Raw genomic sequence first — 26,046 nt, forward strand, 5'->3', positions numbered from 1 at the left:
TCTCCGTGGTCATGTGGCCAGCATGACTCAATGTCAAAGGCGCACGGAACGCTGTTACCTTCCCACCAAAGGTGGTTCCTATTTTTTCTACTTGCATTTTTACGTGCTTTCAAAACTGCTAGGTTGGCAGAAACTGGGACAAGTAATGGGAGCTCACCCCGTTACACGGCAGCATTAGGGATTCGAACCGCTGAGCTGCTGATATTTCGATTGACAAGCTCAATGCCCTAGCCCCTGAGCCACCACGTCCCTTTAATAAATCATTAAATATCCATTATCAATATAATTAATTCATTTTGGTACTCATTAACTGATTTTTCCCCTTTATATTTACCTCATCTTTCAAAAACAATGAATAACATAATGCCATTAAAGCCTCTTTTTACAACTGATATTTAAACCAACTTTGTATTTTTTTTGTGCCATATGAAATGTAAGTCAGTAAAATACAAACCATAAGTAATTCTGTTACATTTTCCATTGGGTGTACAAGAAATTCAAAGGTAGTGTGACCGCAGTCTTATCTATGTCTATATGGGAATAACTCTCAATCAGTTCAGTAGATGCTGGTAAAAATTCACAGCCTTACAGCCAAGCTTGGAATTCCAAATAATTATTACAGAATAAGCACACCGTAGTTAAGGACAGTTTAGTTAGCTTATTAAAATATTGTTGCACGAGATGATTGACAATTTTTAAAAAATCCTTTGGCTCAAATAGCAATAAGTAAATAGCAATAGCACTTGTTACACCCCTCCACAGTACTATAAGATTCTCTGGCTATCTTTCAATCCATCCAAGGATTTTCTGGCTCTCCTTGTTCACACATATATGTACAATCTAAAACTGACCAACCACAATTTCGTTGCGAGAACTGTGCATAGGCTGTATAGTTACGTTTTGAATTCAGCTTGTTATGTGAATGCAGATCATTGGATTACAGGTAGTTGTCAACTTACAACAATTCAATTAGTGGCCGTTCAAAGTTCCACGGCACTGGAAAAGTGACTTATAACTGTTTATCACACTTACAACAGTTGCAACATTCCCATGGACACGTGATCAAAATTCAGATGCTTGACAACAGATTCCTATTTAGAATGGTTGCAGTACCCTGGGGTCATGTAATTCTCTTTTGTGACCTACTGACAAGCAAAGTCAATGGGGAAGCCAGAGTCCCTTAACAACTGTGTTACTAGTTTATCAGCCGCAGTGATTCACTTAACAGTTGTGGCAAGGAAAGTTGTAAAATAGGGGCAAAGTTCATTTAACTGTCTCAATTAGCAACATAATTTTTTTGGGCTCAGTTGTGGTCATAAGTCAAGGACGACCTTTAATTGACGGATCTATTAAGTATGGCTAGATGTGTTGTGTGAACCTGATTGTCAACCCTCAACTAATAGACAAAGTAGAAACAGAAGAAACTCTGTTAAGATTCTTCTGCACAGCACTGGAAATTCATACCCAGCAACAATATTAAAAAAAGAATACCTGAATGTGCTTTTTTTTTGTTTTTGTCTCATCTTTGCATGCTTATTTTACCACACTCTCAATAAAGGTGCTTTCCTACTTAAACTAATTAAACTTCAAGGTTAAAAGGAGCTTTGTAAATTATACATAATGTATAATTATGTATAAGAGTGAATGCCAACTAATTTTTATTAAAATGAATATTGTAGGGAAAATAACTTTGTTCAGGGAGAGGAGGACAACGAAAATAGCATGGGCCATATCATGCATGTAGATAGGGATGGGTTTTGGTGAGAGTTTAAACTCATGTTCTTTAACTAAGAAAATGAAATTCAACAGTGAAAAAAGTAAGGTTCTACATTTAGCAAAAACAAAAACAAAAACAAAACGCACAGGTACAATATACATGGTACCTTACTCAATAGTAGTAATTGTAAGAGGGCTCTTGGAGTCCTAGTGGACAACCATTTAGATATGAACCAGCAGTGTGCAGCAGCTGTCAAAAAAACCCAACACAGTTCTGGGCTGCATAAACAGAGGAATAGAATCAAGATCATGTGACGTGTTAATACCACTTTATAATGCCTTGGTAAGGCCACGCTTGGAATACTGCATCCAGTTTTGGTCGCCACAATGTAAAAAAGATGTTGAGACTCTAGAAAGAATGCAGAGAAGAGCAACAAAGATGATTAGGGGACTGGAGGCTAAAACATACGAAGAACGGTTGCAGGAACTATGTCTAGTTTAATGAAAAAAAGGACTAGGGGAGACATGATAGCAGTGTTCCAATATCTCAGGGGTTGCCAGAAAGAAGAGGGAGTCAAACTATTCTCCAAAGCACCTGAGGGTAGAACAAGAAGCAATGGGTGGAAACTAATCAAGGAGAGAAGCAACTTAGAACTAAGGAGAAATTGCCTGACAGCTAGAATAATTAATCAGTGGAACAACTTGCCTCCAGAAGTTGTAAATGCTCCAACGCTGGGAATTTTTAAGAAGATGTTGAATAATCATTTTTCTGAAGTAGTGTAGGGTTTCCTGCCTAAGCAGGGGGTTGGACTAGAAGACCTCCAAGGTCTCTTAAAACTTTGTTATTCTATTCTATATTCTAACTCTTGACATGTCTATTTGAAAATTTAACTATAGGTTTCCCTCAAAATGGCATATATTTGCATTCATTTTTCAGTGATTCCTCCAAAATAAGATTCATGGAATGAAAGAGTACAAAGGACCACAACATTCACATAATGATCACATAATCTAACCCACTTCAATTGCACCCCAAGGCTGCCATCTTGACTTCTCGTTATCATCAATAACGGAGAATGTTTGTAGCTCAGGGTTGAAAAGAACATGGAACATAAAAAACAATAGAGTTGAAAGGGACCCTGAAGGTCTTCTAGTCCAAACTTCTGCTCGAGCAGGAGACGCTGTTGTCCAGTCTTTTTGAAACCTCCAGTGATAGAGCACCCACAACTTCTAAAATCCAGCTGTTCCACTGGTTGATTGCTCTCACCATTAGGAAATTTCTCCTTAGTTTCAGGTTGATTTTCTTCTTGGTTACTTTCCATCCATTTTCTCTCATCTTGCCTTTTGGTGCTTTGGAAAACCAGTTTGATCCCCTCATCTTTGAAGGATCCCCTCAAATATTGCTACCATGTCTCCCCTCGTCCTTCTCTTCATTAGACCAGACATACCCAATTCCTGTAATTGTTCTTCATATGTTTCAGCCTTCAACCCTTTAATCATTCTTGGTTTTTTTTAAAATTTGAATTTATATCCTGCCCTTCTCCGAAGACTCAGGGCGGCTTACACTATGTCAAGCAATAGTCTTCATCCATTTGTATATTATATACAAAGTCAACTTTTATTGCCCCCAACAATCTGGGTCCTCATTTTACCTACCTTATAAAGGATGGAAGGCTGAGTCAACCTTGGGCCTGGTGGGACTTGAACTTGCAGTAATTGCAAGCAGCTGTGTTAATAATAGACAGACTTAGTCTGCTGAGCCACCAGAGGCTCAGTTGCTCTTCTCTGCACTCTTTGCAGTCTCAACATCTTTTTTATATTGTGGTGACCAGAACTGGATGTAGTATTAGAACTGCAGAAAAAACAATTGCTACCAACCTGCCTTCCATTGAGGACCTGTACACTGCACGAGTCAAAAAGAGGGCTGTAAAAATATTTACAGACCCCTCACATCCTGGACATAAACTGTTTCTACCCTCAAAACTATGCTACAGAGCACTGCACACCAGAACAATTAGACACAAGAACAGTTTTTTCCCCGAACGCCATCACTCTGCTAAACAAATAATTCCTTCAACACTGTCAAACTATTTACTAAATCTGCACTACTATTAATCTTCTCACCACCCATCTCCTCCCACTTATGACTGTATGACTGTAACTTTGTTGCTGGTATCCTTACGATTTATATTGATATTGTTTCCTGATTGCTTATTTGTATCCTATGACTATATCATTAAGTGTAGTACCTTATGGTTCTTGATGAACGTATCTTTTATTTTATGTACACTGGGAGCATATGCACCAAGACAAATTCCTTGCGTGTCCAATCACACTTGGCCAATAAAAAATTCTGTTCTATTCTATTCTATTCCATTCCATTCCATTCCATTCCAAGTGTGGTCTTACTAAGGCTTTGTAATGCAATATGAGATCTTCACGAGATCTTGATTCTATCTTTCTATTAAGGCAGCTCAATAATCCTTCTATTAATGAGGGGTCCTTGGTACTCTCTGAGTTTTGTTGTTTTCTTGCTGACCTTTCATTACCCAAACTAGATAACATCATCAGTCCTATTGCTTTTCTGATCCTACCAGAGGACCTTTCCAGAAAAAGATTGATAGATAGAGGAGAAGAATCCTGTGCTGGTGTCACCTCCAACTCCAACCTCCAGTCCACCTGTGACTATCAATTCACAGGGAGGGGAGTCCATCTCGACCTCCAGCTCAGCCCACCCCACCCCACCCCACTTTATCCCGGCCAGGGACCCCGACAAAGCAGAAATCCAAGAGATGAAGCATCTCCACCCAGCTTTTCTTCAGACGAGCCTCCAAGTTTCCATGGGGAGCAAAGCCACCAGCCCCGCTTGAATGCCCGTCTTTGAGCGTTTGTTTGCCGTTCCCGCCGAGAAGAGAAAAGAAGGCGGCAACTCCCTCGCTTTCCCTTCTGCCGATCCGGGCATGAAGCTACCTGCCCGGGGCGACAGCGCAAGATCAGGTATGGACGCCCCGGGGCCGCTTCTTCTCCCGCCGCCGCCCGGCTTCCCTTCCCTCTCGCGGGAGGAGGCTCAAGCGGCTTCCCCCGGGCGGCACCGGTTCCACCGAGCGGCCGCCGCCGTCGCGCATCTCTGCGGCCTGATTTTGCGCGGGAAAAGGTAAAAAAAGCAGGACGGCCTCTGGAAAACTGGAAGGAAGCCCCCCCCCCCCCCCGGGAGCGCTAGAGAATCCCGGGGCTGGAACCTGGAGCGCTAAAGGATGCTTTGATCCCCATGCCCCTCTGTAGGAGGAGAGTTGTAGGGACCACCGGTGGGAAAAGGGCGGAAGGAGTCCGGCCACCCCATTTGGGACTAGGGTTGGGAGAGAAAGGCTGGCCCAAGGTCACCCAGATGGCTTTGTATAGAATTAGAATTAGAATAGAAATAGAAATAGAAATAGAAATAGAAATAGAAAGAATAGGAATAGGAATAGGAATAGGAATAGAATAGAATAGAATAGAATAGAATAGAATATGGAATGGGAATTGGAAAGGAAAGAATAGAATAGAATAGAATAGATTAGAATAGAATAGAATAGAATAGAATAGAATAGAATAGAATGTGGAATGGAATGGAATGGAATGGAATGAATAGAATAATAGAATAGAATAGATAGAATAGAATAGGAATAGAATGGAATGGAATGGAATGGAATAGAATATGGAATGGAATGGAATGGAATGGAATAGAATAGGAATTGAAATAGGAAAGGAAAGAATAGAATAGAATAGAATAGAATTAGAAATAATAGTAATAGAATAGAATAGAAATAGAATAGAGTAGAATAGAATAGAATAGAATAGAACTAGAAATAATATGAATAGAATAGAATAGAATAGAATAGAATAGAATAAAATAGAATGTGGAATGGAATGGAATGGAATAGAATAGATAGAATAGAATAGAATAGAATAGAATAGAATAGGAATGGAATGGAATAGAATAGAATAGAATAGAATAGAATAGAATAGAATAGAATATGGAATGGAATGGAATGGAATGGAATAGAATAGGAATTGAAATAGGAAAGGAAAGAATAGAATAGAATAGAATTAGAAATAATAGTAATAGAATAGAATAGAAATAGAATAGAGTAGAATAGAATAGAACTAGAAATAATATGAATAGAATAGAATAGAATAGAATAGAATAGAATAGAATAGAATAGAATAGGATAGGATAGAATAGGATAGAATAGACATTGGAGGTCTTCTAGTGCAGGGGTCTCCAACCTTGGCAACTTTAAGCCTGGAGGACTTCAACTCCCAGAATTCCTCAGCCACTCTACACCCCCCCCCCCCCGCTTAGGCAGGAAACCATATACCATTTCAGACAAATGGTTGCCCAATCTCTACTTAAACACTTCTAGATTAATTGTTCTAACTGTTAGGAAATTTCTCCTTAGTTCTAGGCTGCTTCTCTCCTTGATTAGTTTCCACCCATTGCTTCTTGCTCTACCCTCAGGTGCTTTGGAGAATAGCTTGACTCCCTCTTCTTTGTGGCAGCCCCTGAGATATTGGAACACTGCTATCATGTCTCCCCTAGTCCTTTTATATGTTCTGTATTTTATATGTTCTATAGTTCACTGTCTAAAGTTCCCTTTCTCCTTCTACAGATATATTGAACAAAGTCCACTTGTGCAATGGACAATATTGGAGCTGCAGATGCAGATGAATATCAGAGGTGATCTTTTGTTCAATATCAGGGATTATGCTAAAAAAAAAGTTGTGAGTATTTTTTAACGTTTTCTACTTTTACTATTTATTAATTTCTGGTCCAAGATCAAACCAACAAACATTAAATACATTCAGCAAATTTAAACAACCGTGTGTAATTTATATAAAAGCAAAGACAATGAAAGCTGTGTGGGACAGTACCAATTGATTCTAACGGGCTAAAGGGGCAGACAAAAATTTAGCCCCCACCCTGGAACGTTTAAAAATTGATCCCTTAAAAGGAAAACAATGATTTTCTCGTTATGATGGCAATTAAAGGTTGCAATAATTGAGGTTATAAATTTTAATCATTGTTTTCTATAAATCGACATTTTAATAGACTGTGGGATATAGATTCAACCTCCTTATCTGAAGTTATACAAATATGATTTTCTTAGGAAGTTTGAAATATATTCCAGTTGTCACCTTAATGCATCATACATACATTTGGGCAAGAGAACAAAAGCCTCCTATGTGGAAAATTCATATTTTTTTGATTGTTTTTACCCATACTTATTTTTTATAAATGCCTCAAGGTAGTGAACATATCTAATATTCCTTTGGCCTATTTTTCAACTGTTTGGTCTATGGATCTCTGCTATGTGCTATTGCCCAGCTGTTATTTTATGTTACGTATAGTTTCAACTTAATTGTTTTTATTTTGTTTATAATTGTTAGGACCCTAGTCATGCATTTGAGATGGGGAGATGCACATTTAATAAACAAAACAACCAACCAGCATGTGGAACAGTCATGTTTCTGGAAAAGTGAAACATATCATGCCAAAAAGGATTATATTAATCACTATCAAGAGATAAGATAAAGCAATATTAATATATATTTTATTAAAAATAATGTACTGATGTATCTGAGGAAGATGAATGGTTATGAAATATAAATAATAAACAAATAAATGTTGCTTTTCCTAGATAATTACATTTATATCTCATTCTTCAATATAATAGTTCAACATTTCTTGATTATTTTGATTCTAATCCAGAAGTTAGTAAGTACATTAGAGGAAAACATTAAGCACACCCTATCTTTCTTTTACGACACGGTGGGCAGAGTGAAGCTTGAAATTGGATGTGCTTCTAATAAACTAATTGTGGCCCATTTCCAGACAGCGGAGAGCACTTTCCTGTAAAAGAGATCTCTAAGTATAGCTCCTCATAAAGTAACAATACACAGTTCCAAGACATTTTCTGACTCTTGGGAATGGCTCTTGAGAGAGTCAGAAATGGAAAAAAGGTGGAAGTAGAAAAAATATAAAGGTAAAGGTTCCCCTTGCACATATGTGCTAGTCGTTGCCAACTCTAGGGGGCAGTGCTCATCTCTGTTTCAAAGCCAAAGAGCCAGCGCTGTCCAAAGATGTCTCCGTGGTCATGTGGCCAGCATGACTCAACGCCAAAGGCGCACGGAACACTGTTACCTTCCCACCAAAGGTGGTCCCTGTTTTTTCTACTTGCATTTTTACGTACTTTCGAAACTGCTAGGTTGGCAGAAGCTGGGACAAGTAACGGGAGCTCATCCCGTTACACGGCAGCACTAAGGATTCAAACCGCTGAGCTGTCGACCTTTTGATCAACAAGCTCAATGTCCTGGCCCCTGAGCCACAGCGTCCCTCACAGAAAAAAATATACATGTTATTAAATGAAATTCGGCACGTTCAATTTAAATGAATTTGTTCAGAATAATGCTGATATTATTATCAAAATTATTATGTCAACAAAAGCAATGCACCTACATTTAAATTCAATCTTATACATAGGAAAAAAGTAGTTGTGTAGCACTTGAAAACCTGCTGATATACAATGGCATAACTCTACCTAGAGTCCCTTTGAGAGGGAGATGGCCATTCAAATATGTGATAGATAGATTTATTTTTATTTATTTATTTTATTTTATTTCATCAAGCATGTATTTTATGACAGATACAAGTGTAAACATAATTATAAATACATGTAAAGGATACGAATAAAAGAAAACATTAGGACAGGGACGGTCGGCACGCTGGTGCGCTTATGCACGCCCCTTACCGACCTCTTAGGAACAGGGTGAGGTCTACAGTAGACAGTCTAAGGTTAAAGTTATGGGGGTTGGGGATGAAACCACAGAGTCAGGTAGTGCATTCCAGGTGTTGACAACTCTGTTACTGAAGTTGTATTTTTGGCAGTCTAGTTTGGATTGGTTTACCCTGAGTTTGTGTCCATTGTGTGCTCTTGTATTGTTTTGGTCGAAGTTGAAATATTCATTGGCTGGTAGGACATTGTAACGGATGATTTTATGTACTATGCTTAGGTCAGACCGAAGACGACGAAGTTCTAAATGGCATAAGGTATTTTTTTGCGAGCAGAGGAGTGGAGGACTCTTCTTGTGAAATATCTCTGGACTCGTTCAATTGTATTTATGTCTGATATGCAGTGTAGGTTCCAGACAGATGAGCTGTATTCAAGAATTGGTCTGGCAAAAGTTTTGTATGCTCTAGTTAGTAGTACAATATTACCAGAGAAGAAGCTACACAAGATTAGGTTAACAGCTCTTAATGCTTTAAATAAATAGATTTTAGATGAAAGTGTTGGCTATCTTGATCTTTTTGACTATACTTTGCAAACACCTCAATATCGTATACTAATTAAAATATGTGTTTATGTAAATACTACAATAAAAAATACAAAAATAAGGGTTGAGAAACTCACTTAAATGATGTAAATTAAATACTATAAGCATTCATAATAGTAATACATAATCATATAAGCTTATAGTCATAGCAAAATCAGATTTACTATGCTAATGCTTTTGGTAGCGTTTTTTTGAAGTCTTGTTGATATTTTTTATTTTATTTTATTTTATTTGAATTTATATCTCATTCTTCAATATAATAGTTCAACATTTCTTGATTATTTTGATTCTAATCCAGAAGTTAGTAAGTACATTAGAGGAAAACATTAAGCACACCCTATCTTTCTTTTACGACACGGTGGGCAGAGTGAAGCTTGAAATTGGATGTGCTTCTAATAAACTAATTGTGGCCCATTTCCAGACAGATGAGCTGTATTCAAGAATTGGTCTGGCAAAAGTTTTGTATGCTCTAGTTAGTAGTACAATATTACCAGAGAAGAAGCTACACAAGATTAGGTTAACAGCTCTTAATGCTTTAAATAAATAGATTTTAGATAAAACACTTTAGATAAAAGTGTTGGCTATCTTGATCTTTTTGACTATACTTTGCAAACACCTCAATATCGTATACTAATTAAAATATGTGTTTATGTAAATACTACAATAAAAAATACAAAAATAAGGGTTGAGAAACTCACTTAAATGATGTAAATTAAATACTATAAGCATTCATAATAGTAATACATAATCATATAAGCTTATAGTCATAGCAAAATCAGATTTACTATGCTAATGCTTTTGGTAGCGTTTTTTTGAAGTCTTGTTGATATTTTTTTATTTTTTTTATTTTTTTTATTTTATTTGAATTTATATCCCGCCCTTCTCCGAAGACTCAGGGCGGCTTACATTGTGTTAAGCAATAGTCTCATTCATTTGTATATTATATACAAAGTCAACTTTTATTGCCCCCAACAATCTGGGTCCTACTTTATAAAGGATGGACGGCTGAGTCAACCTTGGGCCTGGTGGGACTTGAACTTGCAGTAGTTGCAAGCAGCTGTGTTAATAACAGACTGCATTAGTCTGTTGAGCCACCAACAGGACTAATCCTATCCATTAAAACATATGCAAAACCATTTCTTGTTGTTGTTTTATTGTAACAATGTTTTCATCTACTTTGAAAATCACTTCCACTGGACTACAGACTAAAGTTTTACTCTATAGATATTTAAAGGATATATGTTTTACTTTAAAAATAAAATAAACCTGTTGAAATTATTGTGTACCTCTGATTGTTTTGGGGGAGGTTAGGAATTGATGAGAACTGTAGGAGTATAATTGAGTTAGGAGGGAAAATTTTTTAGCATCTGTTTGTTTTATCTTTAACTATACCTTGTGTTTGTTCCGAGAAGTCGAAGGGGGAGGGAGGAGAGGGGTTTGTGAAGGGAGGGGGGAGGGGGGAAAGGGGGGAGGAACGCTTTGTAAAACTTTTGCAATTAAAAAAAAGAAATTATTGTGTACCCACACCCAGTAGATATATAAAAAATACACAAAGATACACCTTTAGAATACTGTGTCCAGTTCTGTCTAGGGCCTCCATCCTGAGGCCCTAGACAGAAGGATGTAGGGTTTCAGTAACAGAGTTGTCAATGCCTGGAATGCACTACCTGACTCTGTGGTTTCTTCCCCAAATCCCCAAAACTTTAACCTTAGACCAGGAGTCAGCAATCTGTGGCTCTGGAGCCTCATGTGGCTCTTTCATCCCTCTGATGTGGCTCCCTGTCACTTAAAATATGTGTCTCAACTGCCAATGTGTGATACCCACTGACACGCAATTTACTAAGCTTTTCGACCTCTGGTAGCCAACCATGGATAAATCCAAGAAAAGAAAACTTTAAGAAGAAAACAGTCTTTAATTCAACTATATATACTAGTTTTGTGGCCACTCAGGAAATAGTCAGGCATGGGAAGAATTTTGTGGCTCCTGGTGTTTTCTTTTCTGTGGGAATTGGGTCCAAATGGCTCTCTGAGTGTTTAAGGTTGCCGACCCCTGCCTTAGACTGTCTACTGTAGACCTCACCCCATTCCTAAGAAGTCTGCAAGGGGCGTGCATAAGTGCATCAGCGTGCCTACTGTCCCTGTCCTAACATTTTCTTTTATTCATATCTTTTACATGTATTTGTAATTTTGTTTACACTTGTATCTGTCATACAATACATGCTTGATGAAATAAATAATAAAAAATATGATAATGGGTCTGGGGGCTAAACCATACGATGAACAGCTAAGAGAACTGTTGGTTAGTGTTGTGGTCCGCCAGCAGCCTGCGGAGCTGGCAACAGAGTCAGACAGCGATGAGGCTGAGGAAGAACATGGGCCAGTCCTGGAGGCTGGGGAAGGCCCGGATGAGGGCTCTGTGTCGGAGGCAGAGATGGGGCCAGGGCCATCTGGGAGTGATGTGCAGACTCTGGAGCCTCCAAAGGCTGACAATAGTGAGGCAGAGGAACAGGAGAAGCCTGTTCCTAATGCACGCATGAGAAGAGCTGCCAGAAGGCAAGAGCAGCTCAAGCAAAGAGGATGACTCGGGAGTAGGGTCAAGAGATGATTGGCCCCTCCCATAAGGCTTAAAAGACCAGCAATGGCGTTTGGGCTCTTTGTCAGAAAACAACGTTGATAGATTGGCTCTTTGTCGTGCTGCATTTATTTCTTGTCGGCGTCTTCTGCTTTTGAACTTTTGCCAAGAAAAGCCTTTGGCAGTTTGCCTATTTAGACCAAGGTTGGTGATAAGACTGAAAAGTTATCTTATGAAGAATTTGCTTCGATTTAGTTTGGACAATGCTGAGAATGAGTTAATTCTCAGCTGTTCTAATAAAATCTGTTTGTTTTTGAATTGATCTAATACTACCTATCTGGGCCTGAGTCACAAAAGTTAGCTAAGGTATGTTGAGCCTAACGAAGAGAAGGATTAGGGGTGACATTAGCTGTCTTCCAGTATTGAAGGGCTGTCACAGGGAAGAGATTTATTGTTAATTTATTTTCCATAGCACTGACAGCAGAGCAGGAAGCAATGGGTGGAAATTTTTCAGTGGGAGAGTCAGCCTGGAAATAAGACAGAATTTCCTGACAATAAGAATGATTAATCAATGGAAAATTTTGCCTCTTGGAGTTGTGAGTGCTCCATCACTGGAGATTTTCAAGAAAATATTAGATAGCCATTTGTCTGGGATGCAGTAAGGCCTCCAGTCTTGGGCATGGAGTTGGACTTGAAGATAACAACAACAACAACAACAACAACAACAGAGTTGAAAGGGACCTTGGAAGCCTTCTAGTCCAACCCCCTGCTCAGGCAGGAAACCCTACACCATTTCAGACAAATGATTATCCAATATTTTCTTAATTTTTTCCCGTGTTGGAGCATTCACAACTTCTGCAGGCAAGTTGTTCCACTGATTTATTGTTCTAACTGTCAGGAAATTTCTGCTTAGTTCTAGGTTGCTTCTGTCCTTGATTAGTTTCCACCCATTGCTTCTTGTTCTACCTTCAGGTGCTTTGGAGAATAGTTTGACTCCCTCTTCTTTGTGGCAACCCCTGAGATATTGGAAAACTGCTATCATGTCTCCCCTAGTCCTTCTTTTCATTAAACTAGACTAGATCTTTTCTAGATCTAGTCTAGAACTAGACTTTTTATTAAACTAAACTAGATCTCTAAGGATCCTTACAGCCCTGTGATTCTATGACCCTATAGTATGCCATTATTTATTTCTTGAATATAGCCAAACCAAGATAAACACAGACCAGAAACTAGCTGTGATTGCAATGCATACTTTTGTGTTGTTCATACTCTCATGTCACTAGGGGAACTGTTTAGTTACTGTAAATATCTTGAATAATGTTTACATTTTCTTTATGTAGCAAAATAAAGATTTTGAAAGACTTGTACATCTGTTACGTATATGTCCAAATGAAAGAACACCAAAGGACATTCTGCAGGTAAGAGATAACTATGAACTAACTCTGAACAATTATTTGCTTGATAATTTTGAACACAATAATATGAAAAAAAGTGTAGACAATTCTTGCTTTTACAAATATTTGAATGCAGTCGTTTAACTAATTTTTAGTTTTTAACAGTCTGTTAATTTTTAACAGTCTTTTCTATACATTTTTTCTGTCACCCAAAAGTCTCCCAAAAGATAGTAGCCATTATTGTATGTAAATGTTGAATCATGTTACTCATTTATTAAATGAAACATCATGTACTTTCAATGGTATCTATGCTAATATTTTTATCTTTTAGTTGTGGCAAATGGATCCTTCCTTCCAAGGGGAAAACTGGGTTTTATTTTTAATTAATATAGAATAACAGAGTTGGAAGGGACCTTGGAGGTCTTCTAGTCCAACCCCCCTGCTTTTTTTTTTTTTTTTTTTTGGTAGCTGGGATTCGTTTTGATTGATACCAACACACCACAGGACCTCAAACTCAGAACCAGACCAGAGCCCAAAATGCTACTTCCCACACAAACATCCACACATGACAAGACCTCGAACTCGGAACCAGACCAGGGCCCAAAATGCTAGTTCCCACACAAACATCAACACATAATAAGACCTCGAACTCGGAACCAGACCAGGACCCAAAATGCTACTTCCCACACAAACATCAACCCCATTAACCAATTAACAACACAGCCAACCAATCAGCTTGCAACTGCTAGGCCTGCAATTCAAAAAACACCCCACCACCACCAGTATTTATAGAGAAACAGCAGTTAAAATCCACACTTTGCTCACATAAGAACAAAGCCAAAGCCTAAAGATGATGAGTGAGATCTCATTGAAACGTTGCCTAAATACTTCCAATCTTACACGGGAAAAGACCCAAACATACCAAAACCTGCATACATATACCCGTGAAAACCTACAAATATATATATATATATCATATATATATGATGGATTGGCTACAACTTGCAGGGCACATACTATACGACAAGAGAAATGCTTATAGTTTTCCGTTTGACAGAGAAATAAGAGGGGCTATTTGACTTTAGAGAACCCCGTCTCTGATTTTTGGATGGAGGTGAAGTTAGGAAATCCTCTGACATTTGGGATACTATCCAACGAAACCTAGTTTTTGTAGTTCTAATATGCTGTGTAATTACTTTCATGTGCTACTATATAAAGACACATTTTGTTAACTCTCAGTATAATAGACAGGCTTTTAGATCTCATAGATTTTTTCATTTAAGTGTTTCAATATAAAAGCTTTTCTGTAAAGCTGATAAATATTGACAAGCATTTTATCTTTTAACATTGCATTATGAAATGTAACCTTACATGTTGGGGCATTAACCAACAAGCTATGGTCTGTTTATATCAAAAACTATGCCAGAGGTTTGTTTGACTCAATAAATATATGATTTATGAATCATTATTTCTTGAAAAAGTGTCAATATTAGCAAAGTAAAACAATCCTTCATCTACTAATCGACCTTGCTAATATAATTATTTGGATTTTCAATGGTAATTTGTCCACGTAAATCATTTTAAAGAAAGAATGATTCCCTGATTCCTTTACAATAAAAACCACAACTGTCAAATTAGAAGTCTCTTTCTATAAAAGCTTCTGAAAAGAAAATGTATAGTTGTCTTTTTTGATATCTATTCTCTTTACTCACATATCTCTTGAGATTCTGTATGTGTTATGGACTCAAGAAAAAAAGTGTTTCCTTGATTTATAATAAGAGATGAGTTAGGGCTTTAATTTGTTAAAAAATATTGCTTTAGTTGCATTATAATAAAATTTCCCTAAATTGCTACATCATAGTTGTGTCATAATTTGCAAAAAACTGTAATTCTCTGCCAGAGGTCTGTAAGGGGCGTTCATAAGTACATCAGCGCGCCTACCGTCCCTGACCTAATACTCCTTTTTACTTTTACTCTTTTCATGTATTCAAATTATGTTTATACTTTTACCTGGTATCTTATATATGCTTGACAAATTAATCAATCAATCAATCAATCAATCAATCTCCCATTCCTTTACTCTAGCAAATTGCTAGATTTTTTTACAAGCTTTGAAGATTTCCATATATACCAGGGATCAGCCATACAGAGTCTTACCGTGCCAGATGGCCCACAAAACTAAATAAAAATAAATGCTTTAATTGAATTTTTTTTCAAGAGGCAACTGGACTTTCTGGTTTTTCTTGGAAGACATTTCGCTTCTCATCCAAGAAGCTTTTATGCAGCTTCTTTTCCAAAAACTCTACACTACTAACCGGAGCATACAAAACATTTGCCAGACCTATTCTTGAATACAGCTCATCTGTCTGGAACCCATACCACATCTCTGACATTCATACAATCGAACGCGTCCAGAAATATTTTACAAGAGTTCTTCGCTCCTCTGAAAACAACAAAATACCTTATAGCACCAGACTTGAAATCCTGGGATTAGAAAACTTAGAACTCCGCCGACTCTGACAAGACCTGCGTTTAACACACAGAATATCTATTGCAATATCCTTTCTGTAAAAGACTACTTCAGCTTCAATCGCAATAATACAAGAGCAAACAATAGATTCAGACTTAATGTCAACCGCTTCAAACTTGATTACAGAAAATATGACTTCTGTAACAGAGTTGTTAATGCTTGGAACTCACTACCTGACGCTATAGTCTCTACTCAAAATCCCAAAAACTTCAACCAAAAACTGTCTACTATTGACCTCACCCCATTCCTAAGAGGACTATAAGGGGCGTGCATAAGAGCACAAAAGTGCCTACCGTTCCTGTCCTATTGTTCCCTTTCATTATATCAAATTAATATAGTTGTTGCATACTATTGCTTATATATATGTTTTTCTTTTATGATGTGTTGTTGTTTTATGTCGATGTTTATGTATACTGTTGTGACAAAAAAAAAAAAAAGCTGCTTCAGAGCTGAAATGTCTTCCAAGAAAAACCAGAAAGTCCAGTTGCCTCCTAAAAAAAACACCCTTGGGACAACCATGACCTGGTTGACTGAGAATTTCCATAACTTTAATTGAAATTTGATTGAAACCTTGCATGATTTCAAGTGGGAATGACAACATCTCATCAGCTTTTGAGCAATATGGTGTGTGTATGAAAATGCCAAAATGTCACATATGTTGTTGTTGTGTAGAAAGAAAGTCCTTACACCACTGACCACTTGCAGTGGGCGACAGATTAGGAACAGTTACCTTAGAAAGCTAACTCACCCAAGTTATATGGAGGCAATGCAAAGCCAGTTTTAGGAACAGAACACAGTTGGGATGTGTCAGCTTGTTATCCTATAACAATAATTCTATTAAACATTGTTCCTCGAATTGAATGTGTCATTTGGGATATGTCACAGAGTGCTTGCTACTCCATTAAAGCAGACTTCCTCTTAAGACAGTTGGAGAAAAGAGATGACAATTTAAAAGGACATAAAAGGATATAAAGTAGGATACAGTGGCTCAGTGGCTAAGACATTGAGCTTGTCTATCAAAAGGTCAGCAGTTCAGTGGTTCGAATCCTTAGTGCCGTGTAATGGGGTGAGCTCCATTACTTGTCCCAGCTTCTGTCAACCTAGCAGTTCGAAAGCATATAAAAAATGCAAGTAGAAAAATAGGGACCACCTTTGGTTGGAAGGTGACAGTGTTCCGTGTGCCTTTGGCATTTAGTCATGCTGGCCACATGACCAAGATGCACCTTTTTCCCCCCTAAAAGGGGGTGAAAATTTGGGTGCGTCTCATACACCGAATGTAGCCCCGCTCACCCACTGGCCCCCACCCTTTGGCCTCTGCCTCCCAGCAATTTACCTCCTTGCAGCAAGAAGAAACAGCCCATTTCAGCTTCAGCACAGCCTAATTGGCACAAGCTGATTATCCACTGGATCAGCCTTCCGACTCCCAGCTGTTTCAGGCTGCAGGGATTGCCATGGCCTATTGCTGGTGGGCCTCTGCTGCTTGCTGCACGGAGGTAAACTGCTGGGAGCAGATTTTTTTTTTCTTGTGCTACTCAAGCTCTGCTGAAAACGAAAATGAATGTAAAGCAGGTTGTTTGCTCTTTGCTGCAATGAGGCAAAATTGATAGGAAGTAGAGGCAGAGGCAGATTTCTTTGTCTTGTTTTCCTCACCAAAACAGATAGGTGCGTCTTATTGTCTGGAGCGTCTTATACTCCGAAAAATATGGTATGTGTGAGGGGAATCTTTACCTTTACCTTTAAAAAAAAAAGATGTTGAGACTCTAGAAAGAGTGCAGAGAAGAGCAACGAAGATGATTAGGGGACTGGAGGCTAAAACATATGAAGAACGGTTGCAGGAACTGGGTATGTTTAGTTTAATAAAAAGAGGAGACATGATAGCTGTGTTCCAATATCTCAGGGGTTGCCACAAAGAAGAGGGAGTCGGGCTGTTCTCCAAAGCACCTGAGGGTAGAACAAGAAGCAACGGGTGGAAACTGATCAAGGAAAGAAGCAACTTAGAACTAAGGAGAAATTTCCTGACAGTTAGAACAATTAATAAGTGGAACGACTTGCCTGCCGAAGTTGTGAATGCTCCAACACTGGAAATTTTTAAGAAAATGTTGGATAACCATCTGACTGAGATGGTGTAGGGGTTCCTGCCTGGCCAGGGGGTTGGACTAGAAGGCCTCCAAGGTCCCTTCCAACTCTGTTGTTATATTATATTATTATATATTATATTATAAAGTAGACAATGATAAAGTAGACATACAGTATGCAGGCACAATTATTGCCGTGCATCCAAACTGGAGGACGTTCTGGCAGAAAGAGTAATAACCATGAAGAACATTTATCTGTTTTTTTTAATACAGGTAGTCTTCAATTTACAACAGTTCATTTAGTGACCACTCAAAAGTTACAACGGCACTGAAAAAAGTGACTTACGATTGTTTTTCACAGTTATGACCTTTGAAGCATCCCCATGATTATGTGATCAAAATTCAGATGCTTGGCAACTGGTTCATACTTATGACCATTGCTGTGTCCCAAGGTCATATAATCCCCTTTTTCAACCTTCTCACAAGCAAAGTCAATGGGGAATCAATTAAGGTTCACTTAATAACTGGGTTACTAAGGGCCGTGGTGTGGCTCAGGCTGTAAGAAGCCTGTTATTAAAACACAGCTGCCTGCAATTACTGCAGGTTCTAGTCCCACCAGGCCCAAGGTTGACTCAGCCTTCCATCCTTTATAAGGTAGGTAAAATGAGGACCCAGATTGTTGGGGGGGCAATAAGTTGACTTTGTAAATATACAAATAGAATGAGACTATTGCCTTACACACTGTAAGCCGCCCTGAGTCTTCGGAGAAGGGCGGGATATAAATGTAAACAAACAAAAAAACAAACGTATGAACTGCATTTAAGAAGTGAATGGGGCAAGAAAGTTGGTGAAACGTCTAAACCAGGGGTAGTCAACCTTTTTATACCTACCTCCCACTTTTGTATCTCTGTTAGTAGTAAAATTTTCTAACTGCCTGCGGATTCCACAGTAATGGTGATTTATAAACCAGGGAAGTAACTTTACTTTAGAAAGTTTATAAAGCAGAGTTATAACAAGTTAAAGCATATAATAATAATTACTTACCAAATAATTTATGTCGGACTTTCGCTAAGTTTGGCAGAATAAATCTTTATAAAACAATTTACTGTAGTTAAATAGTATATTTTCAGAAATTTAAATTGTCACGGGGAATTTTATGAAAACTTTTAAAAACATTTATGAAAATGTTTTTAAATAATGCTATGATTTTTTTAAAAAAAGTCAATTAAATTAAAAAAAAGGAAAGTGCTTCAGTATCGGACAAAACCCCTACCGCCCACCATGAAAGCTGGAACACCCATTAGTGGGCGGCAGGAACCAGGTTGACTACCACTGGTCTAAACTCACTTAACAAATGTCTCACAGAACAGAAATTTTGGGCTCAATTGTGGTTGTAAATTGAGGATTACCTGCACTTTTTCATGATACAATTTCCTAAGTGCAAAGGAGGCAATTGGCAGCTAGGAATGCTGCTTTTGAGGGAAGCAACAACCAGAAGGGATACAGATGTTCTATGTGGAATGGAAGCTTAGCTGACTTCAAAATGGGAAATGGAAAATGAAACTTTAGAAGTTAATTTAGAAATTAATCTGGAGATTAATTAACCTTTGAAGGAATTTTGGTAGATAGATATGAAAAAAATTGAAGAGTTTGAATGATGGTGAGTATTTTGGAAGTTAATCTGGTCCCTCATTTTCCCATTCAAATGAGTGGCTTTGGTTCCAGAATTGTTCATCTGGCAATATGACGAAAATGACGAAACAGTTAAAGCAAACCTCTTTAACACATTCTGTGGCTCAGTTTTTGTTAACAGTGATGACACATATCCGACATTCCCAAATTGTACCACCAATGAGTATGACGACTTAACACATATAGATTTCACAGAAGATAATGTTAGAAAAGCTCTTCATAACTTGAAACTATCTCTATCTATTGGACCTGATGGACTATGTGCATACTTCTTAAAAAAACTTTCCACTAATATAGCAGAACCCCTAAGCATAATCTTTGATAAAGCTTTCACGACCAGTTTCCTTCCCAAACTTTGGTCACTAGCCACAGTCATCCCAATCGTCAAAAAAGGAGACCCCATCTTAGTTGAAAATTACAGACCAATCTCTCTATGTTGCGTCACCTGCAAAGTAATGGAATCAATCATCAACCAATCCATTACCTTCCACTTAGAAATAAACAACCTACTCTCTAATAAACAATTTGGTTTCAGAAAAAAATTATTATGTAACTTACAGCTACTCAACTGTAAAACATATGGACTACAAATCTTGATCAAGGCAAAACAATAGATGCAAATCTACATAGACTTCTGCAAAGCTTTTGACTCAGTAGTACACGATAAACTTCTCCTAAAACTAAAATCCTATGGCATTTCAGGACCCCTTCACAATTGGATATCTGCTTTTCTGTCTAACAGACAACAAGTGATAAAAATTGGCAATGCTCTATCAAATCCTGTTCCTGTCAAGAGTGACGTTCCTCAAGGTAGTGTTCTTGGACCAACACTCTTCATACTATACATAAATAATCTTTGTGACCGTATCTCAAGTAACTGTGTTCTCTTTGCTGACAATATCAAACTATTTAACATCACTGACAATACATCTACCATTCAAAAAGACTTTGATCATCTAACCGCTTGGTCTAAAACTTGGCAACTCCAAATCTCAACCAACAAATGCTCAGTCTTACATATTGGAAAAAAAAACCCAAACACTAAGTACATGCTTGATGGACATTACCTTACAGATGACCACCATCCAGTTAAAGACCTTGGAGTTTTCATATCAAATGACCTAAGTGCTAAAGCCCACTGCAACTACATAGCAAAAAAAAGGCTCTAAGAGTTGTAAACCTAATCTTGTGTAGCTTCTTTTCCAAAAACACTACACTACTAACCAGAGCACATAAAACATTTGCTAGGCCTATTCTAGAATACAGCTCGCCTGTCTGGAACCCCTACCACATTTCTGACATCAATACAATTGAACGTGTCCAGAAATATTTTAGAAGAAGAGTTCTCTACTCCTCTGAAAACAACAAAATACCTTATCCCACCAGACTTGAAATCCTGAGTTTAGAAAACTTAGAACTCCGTCGCCTTCGGCAAGACCTAAGTTTAACTCATAGAATCATCTATTGTAATGTCCTTCCTATGAAAGACTACTTCAGCTTCAATTGCAATAATACAAGATTATTATTGCAACCAATAGATTCAAACTTAATGTTAACCGCTTCAATCTAGATTGCAGAAAATATGACTTCTGTAACAGAGTTATCAGTGCTTGGAACACATTACCTAACTCTGTGGTCTCTTCCCATAATCCCAAAAGACTCTGTGGTCTCTTCCCATAATCCCATAATAACCAAAAACTTTCTACTATTGACCTCACCGCATTCCTAAGAGGACTATAAGGAGCATGCATAAGAGCACAAACGTGCCTACCGTTCCTGTCCTATTGTTTGCTTGTTTCTTTTTTCTTCTTATATATATATGCTTATACTTCCTTATATTACCTCATATATATGTTTATATACTATATAATCTTTTTATGTGATGCTTATATATATTGTTGTGACAAAATAAATAAATATTCTGAAAGAGGAATTGGGCAGTACAAAAGAGAAACTCGTTTCCTTATCCGAAACATCTGTGGGTTTTTTTTGGTTTTTTTTATTTTTTTTATTTGAATTTATATCCCGCCCTTCTCCAAAGATTCAGGGCGGCTTACACTGTGTTAAGCAATAGTCTTCATCCACTTGTATATTATATACAAAGTCAACTTTTATTTCCCCCAACAATCTGGGTCCTCATTTTACCTACCTTATAAAGGATGGAAGGCTGAGTCAACCTTGGGCCTGGTGGGACTTGAACTTGCAGTAATTGCAAGCAGCTGTGTTAATAACAGACAGACTTTGTCTGCTGAGCCACCAGAGGCCCTGTTTCATTGTCAGGAAACAGAGAGACCGAGTACTTTCCCAGATTTTGGATGAGTTCTGAGAGTAAATTTACCACACCAAGCAAGAAGAGAACCTTCTGCGCACAAATTCCAATCGTGCCTTTTATAATTTTGTTAACAATAAACTTAAAGATTCAAGATCCATCCCACCACTAAAAGATTCTAACAACAAAGAATGCAATGACGAAACAGTTAAAGCAAACCTCTTCAACATTTTCTTTGGCTCAGTTTTTGTTAACTCTGATAACACATATCCGACATTCCACAAATGTACCAGCAATGATTATGATGATTTAACTCATATAGATTTCACAGAAGATAACGTTGGAAAAGCTCTTCATAACCTAAAACCATCGCTATCTATTGGACCTGATGGACTATGTGCATACTTTTAAAAAAAACTTTCCATTAATATAGCAGAACCCCTAAGTATTATCTTTGATAAAGCTTTCACGACCAGTTCCCTTCCCAAACTTTGGTCACTAGCCACAGTCATCCCTATTTTCAAAAAAGGAGACCCCAGCTTGGTCGAAAATTACAGACCGATCTCTTTGCTGCCACCTGCAAAGTCATGGAATCAATCATCAACCAATCCATTACCTCACACTTAGAAACTAACAACCTACTCTCCAATAAACAATTTGGTTTCAGGAAAAATTATCATGTAACTTACAACTTCTCCACTGCTAAAACATATGGACTTCAAATCTTGATCAAGGCAAATCAATAGATGCAATCTACATAGATTTCTGCAAAGCTTTTGACTCAGTAGTACACGATAAACTTCTCCTAAAACTAATATCCTATGGCATCTCAGGACCCCTCCACAAATGGATATCTGCTTTTCTGTCTAACAGACAACAAGTGGTCAAAATTGGCAATGCTTTATCAAATCCTGTTCCTGTCAAGAGTGGCGTTCCTCAAGGCAGCGTCCTTGGACCAACACTCTTTATACTATACATTAATGATCTTTGTGACCATATCTCAAGTAATTGTGTTCTCTTTGCTGACGATGTCAAACTATTTAACACCACAGACAATACTTCTATCATTCAAAACGACCTTGATCATCTAACCGCTTGGTCTAAAAATTGGCAGCTCCAAATTTCAACCAGCAAATGCTCAGTCTTACATATAGGAAAAAGAACCCAAACACTAAGTACATACTAGATGGACATTACCTTACAGATGACCCCATCCTGTTAAAGACCTTGGAGTTTTCATGTCAAATGATCTAAGTGCCAAAGCCCACTGCAACTACATAGCAAAAAGCTCTAAGAGTTGTAAACCTAATCTTGCGTAGCTTCTTTTCCAAAACACCACACTACTAACCAGAGCATATAAAACATTTGCTAGACCAATTCTAGAATACAGCTCACCTGTTTGGAACCCTCACCACATCTCTGACATCAATACAATTGAACGTGTCCAGAAATATTTTACAAGAAGAGTTCTCCATTCCTCTGAAAACAATAAAATACCTTATCCCACCAGACTTGAAATCCTAGGCTTAGAAAACTTGGAACTCCGTCGCCTTCGACAAGACCTAAGTTTAACTCACAGAATCATCTATTGTAATGTCCTTCCTGTCAAAGACTACTTCAGCTTTAATTGCAATAATACTAGAGCAACTAATAGATTTAAACTTAATGTCAACCGCTTTAATCTAGATTGCAGAAAATATGACTTCTGTAACAGAATCATCAGTGCTTGGAATACTTTACCTGACTCTGTGGTCTCTTCCCATAATCCTAAAAGCTTTAACCAAAAACTTTCTACTATTGACCTCACCCCATTCCTAAAAGGACTATAAGGGGCGTGCATAAGAGCACAAACATGACTACCGTTCCTGTCCTATTGTTTTTCTTTTCTTCTTCCTATATATATATATGCTTATACTTCCTTATATTACCTCATATATATGTTTATATACTATATAATCTTTTTATGTGATGCTTATATATATTGTTGTGACAAAATAAATAAATATTCTGAAAGAGGAATTGGGCAGTACAAAAGAGAAACTCGTTTCCTTATCCGAAACATCTGTGGGTTTTTTTTGGTTTTTTTTTTTTTTTTTATTTGAATTTATATCCCGCCCTTCTCCAAAGATTCAGGGCGGCTTACACTGTGTTAAGCAATAGTCTTCATCCACTTGTATATTATATACAAAGTCAACTTTTATTTCCCCCAACAATCTGGGTCCTCATTTTACCTACCTTATAAAGGATGGAAGGCTGAGTCAACCTTGGGCCTGGTGGGACTTGAACTTGCAGTAATTGCAAGCAGCTGTGTTAATAACAGACAGACTTTGTCTGCTGAGCCACCAGAGGCCCTGTTTCATTGTCAGGAAACAGAGACCGAGTACTTTCCCAGATTTTGGATGAGTTCTGAGAGTAAATTTACCACACCAAGCAAGAAGAGAACCTTCTGCACAAATTCAATCGTGCCTTTTATAATTTTGTTAACAATAAACTTAAAGATTCAAGATCCATCCCACCACTAAAACATTCTAACAACAAAGAATGAAATGACGAAACAGTTAAAGCAAACCTCTTCAACATTTTCTTTGGCTCAGTTTTTGTTAACTCTGATAACACATATCCGACATTCCACAAATGTACCAGCAATGATTATGATGATTTAACTCATATAGATTTCACAGAAGATAACGTTGGAAAAGCTCTTCATAACCTAAAACCATCGCTATCTATTGGACCTGATGGACTATGTGCATACTTTTAAAAAAAACTTTCCATTAATATAGCAGAACCCCTAAGTATTATCTTTGATAAAGCTTTCACGACCAGTTCCCTTCCCAAACTTTGGTCACTAGCCACAGTCATCCCTATTTTCAAAAAAGGAGACCCCAGCTTGGTCGAAAATTACAGACCGATCTCTCTTTGCTGCGTCACCTGCAAAGTCATGGAATCAATCATCAACCAATCCATTACCTCACACTTAGAAACTAACAACCTACTCTCCAACAAACAATTTGGTTTCAGGAAAAAGTTATCATGTAACTTACAACTTCTCCACTGCAAAAACATATGGACTTCAAATCTAGATCAAGGCAAATCAATAGATGCAATCTACATAGACTTCTGCAAAGCTTTTGATTCAGTAGTACACGATAAACTTCTCCTAAAACTAACATCCTATGGCATCTCAGGACCCCTCCACAAATGGATATCTCCTTTTCTGTCTAACAGACAACAAGTGGTCAAAATTGGCAATGCCTTATCAAATCCTGTTCCTGTCAAGAGTGGCGTTCCTCAAGGCAGCGTCCTTGGACCAACACTCTTTATACTATACATTAATGATCTTTGTGACCATATCTCAAGTAATTGTGTTCTCTTTGCTGACGATGTCAAACTATTTAACATCACAGACAATACTTCTATCATTCAAAACGACCTTGACCATCTAACCGCTTGGTCTAAAAATTGGCAGCTCCAAATTTCAACCAGCAAATGCTCAGTCTTACATATAGGAAAAAAGAACCCTAAAACTAAGTACATACTAGATGGACATTACCTTACAGATGACCCCATCCGTTAAAGACCTTGGAGTTTTCATGTCAAATGATCTAAGTGCCAAAGCCCACTGCAACTACATAGCAAAAAGCTCTAAGAGTTGTAAACCTAATCTTGCGTAGCTTCTTTTCCAAAACACCACACTACTAACCAGAGCATATAAAACATTTGCTAGACCAATTCTAGAATACAGCTCACCTGTTTGGAACCCTCACCACATCTCTGACATCAATACAATTGAACGTGTCCAGAAATATTTTACAAGAAGAGTTCTCCATTCCTCTGAAAACAATAAAATACCTTATCCCACCAGACTTGAAATCCTAGGCTTAGAAAACTTGGAACTCCGTCGCCTTCGACAAGACCTAAGTTTAACTCACAGAATCATCTATTGTAATGTCCTTCCTGTCAAAGACTACTTCAGCTTTAATTGCAATAATACTAGAGCAACTAATAGATTTAAACTTAATGTCAACCGCTTTAATCTAGATTGCAGAAAATATGACTTCTGTAACAGAATCATCAGTGCTTGGAATACTTTACCTGACTCTGTGGTCTCTTCTCATAATCCTAAAAGCTTTAACCAAAAACTTTCTACTATTGACCTCACCCCATTCCTAAGAGGACCATAAGGGGCGTGCATAAGCGCACAAATGTGCCTACTGTTCCTGTCCTATTGTTTTTCTTTTCTTCTTTCTATATATATGCTTATACCTCCTTATATTTACCCATATGTGTTTATATACTATATAATCTTTTTGTATGATACCTACATATATTGTTGTGACAAAATAAATAAATAAATAAATAAAAGTAAATACTAAATTCACAGTTTCCACCTAAAGGGACTGAGAGTTGAATGATGGCATGCAAGT

At 37.7% G+C, this 26,046-nt stretch overlaps 1 protein-coding gene across 1 annotated transcript in view; it reads left to right on the forward strand.

Annotated features, from left to right (window-relative positions):
- The first annotated feature begins 4,586 nt into the window (after nt 1–4,586).
- Nucleotides 4,587–26,046, forward strand: part of LOC131203508 (uncharacterized) — a 28,438-nt gene continuing 6,978 nt past the window's right edge. Inside the window, exons 1-3 of the mRNA XM_058193813.1 lie at nt 4,587–4,870; nt 6,366–6,477; nt 13,000–13,077. Of these exons, the coding sequence (XP_058049796.1) occupies nt 4,587–4,870; nt 6,366–6,477; nt 13,000–13,077 (474 nt within the window). The remainder of the gene's footprint in view (nt 4,871–6,365; nt 6,478–12,999; nt 13,078–26,046) is intronic.

The sequence above is a fragment of the Ahaetulla prasina genome, chromosome 8 (assembly GCF_028640845.1).
Source record: "Ahaetulla prasina isolate Xishuangbanna chromosome 8, ASM2864084v1, whole genome shotgun sequence".
NCBI lineage: Eukaryota > Metazoa > Chordata > Lepidosauria > Squamata > Colubridae > Ahaetulla > Ahaetulla prasina.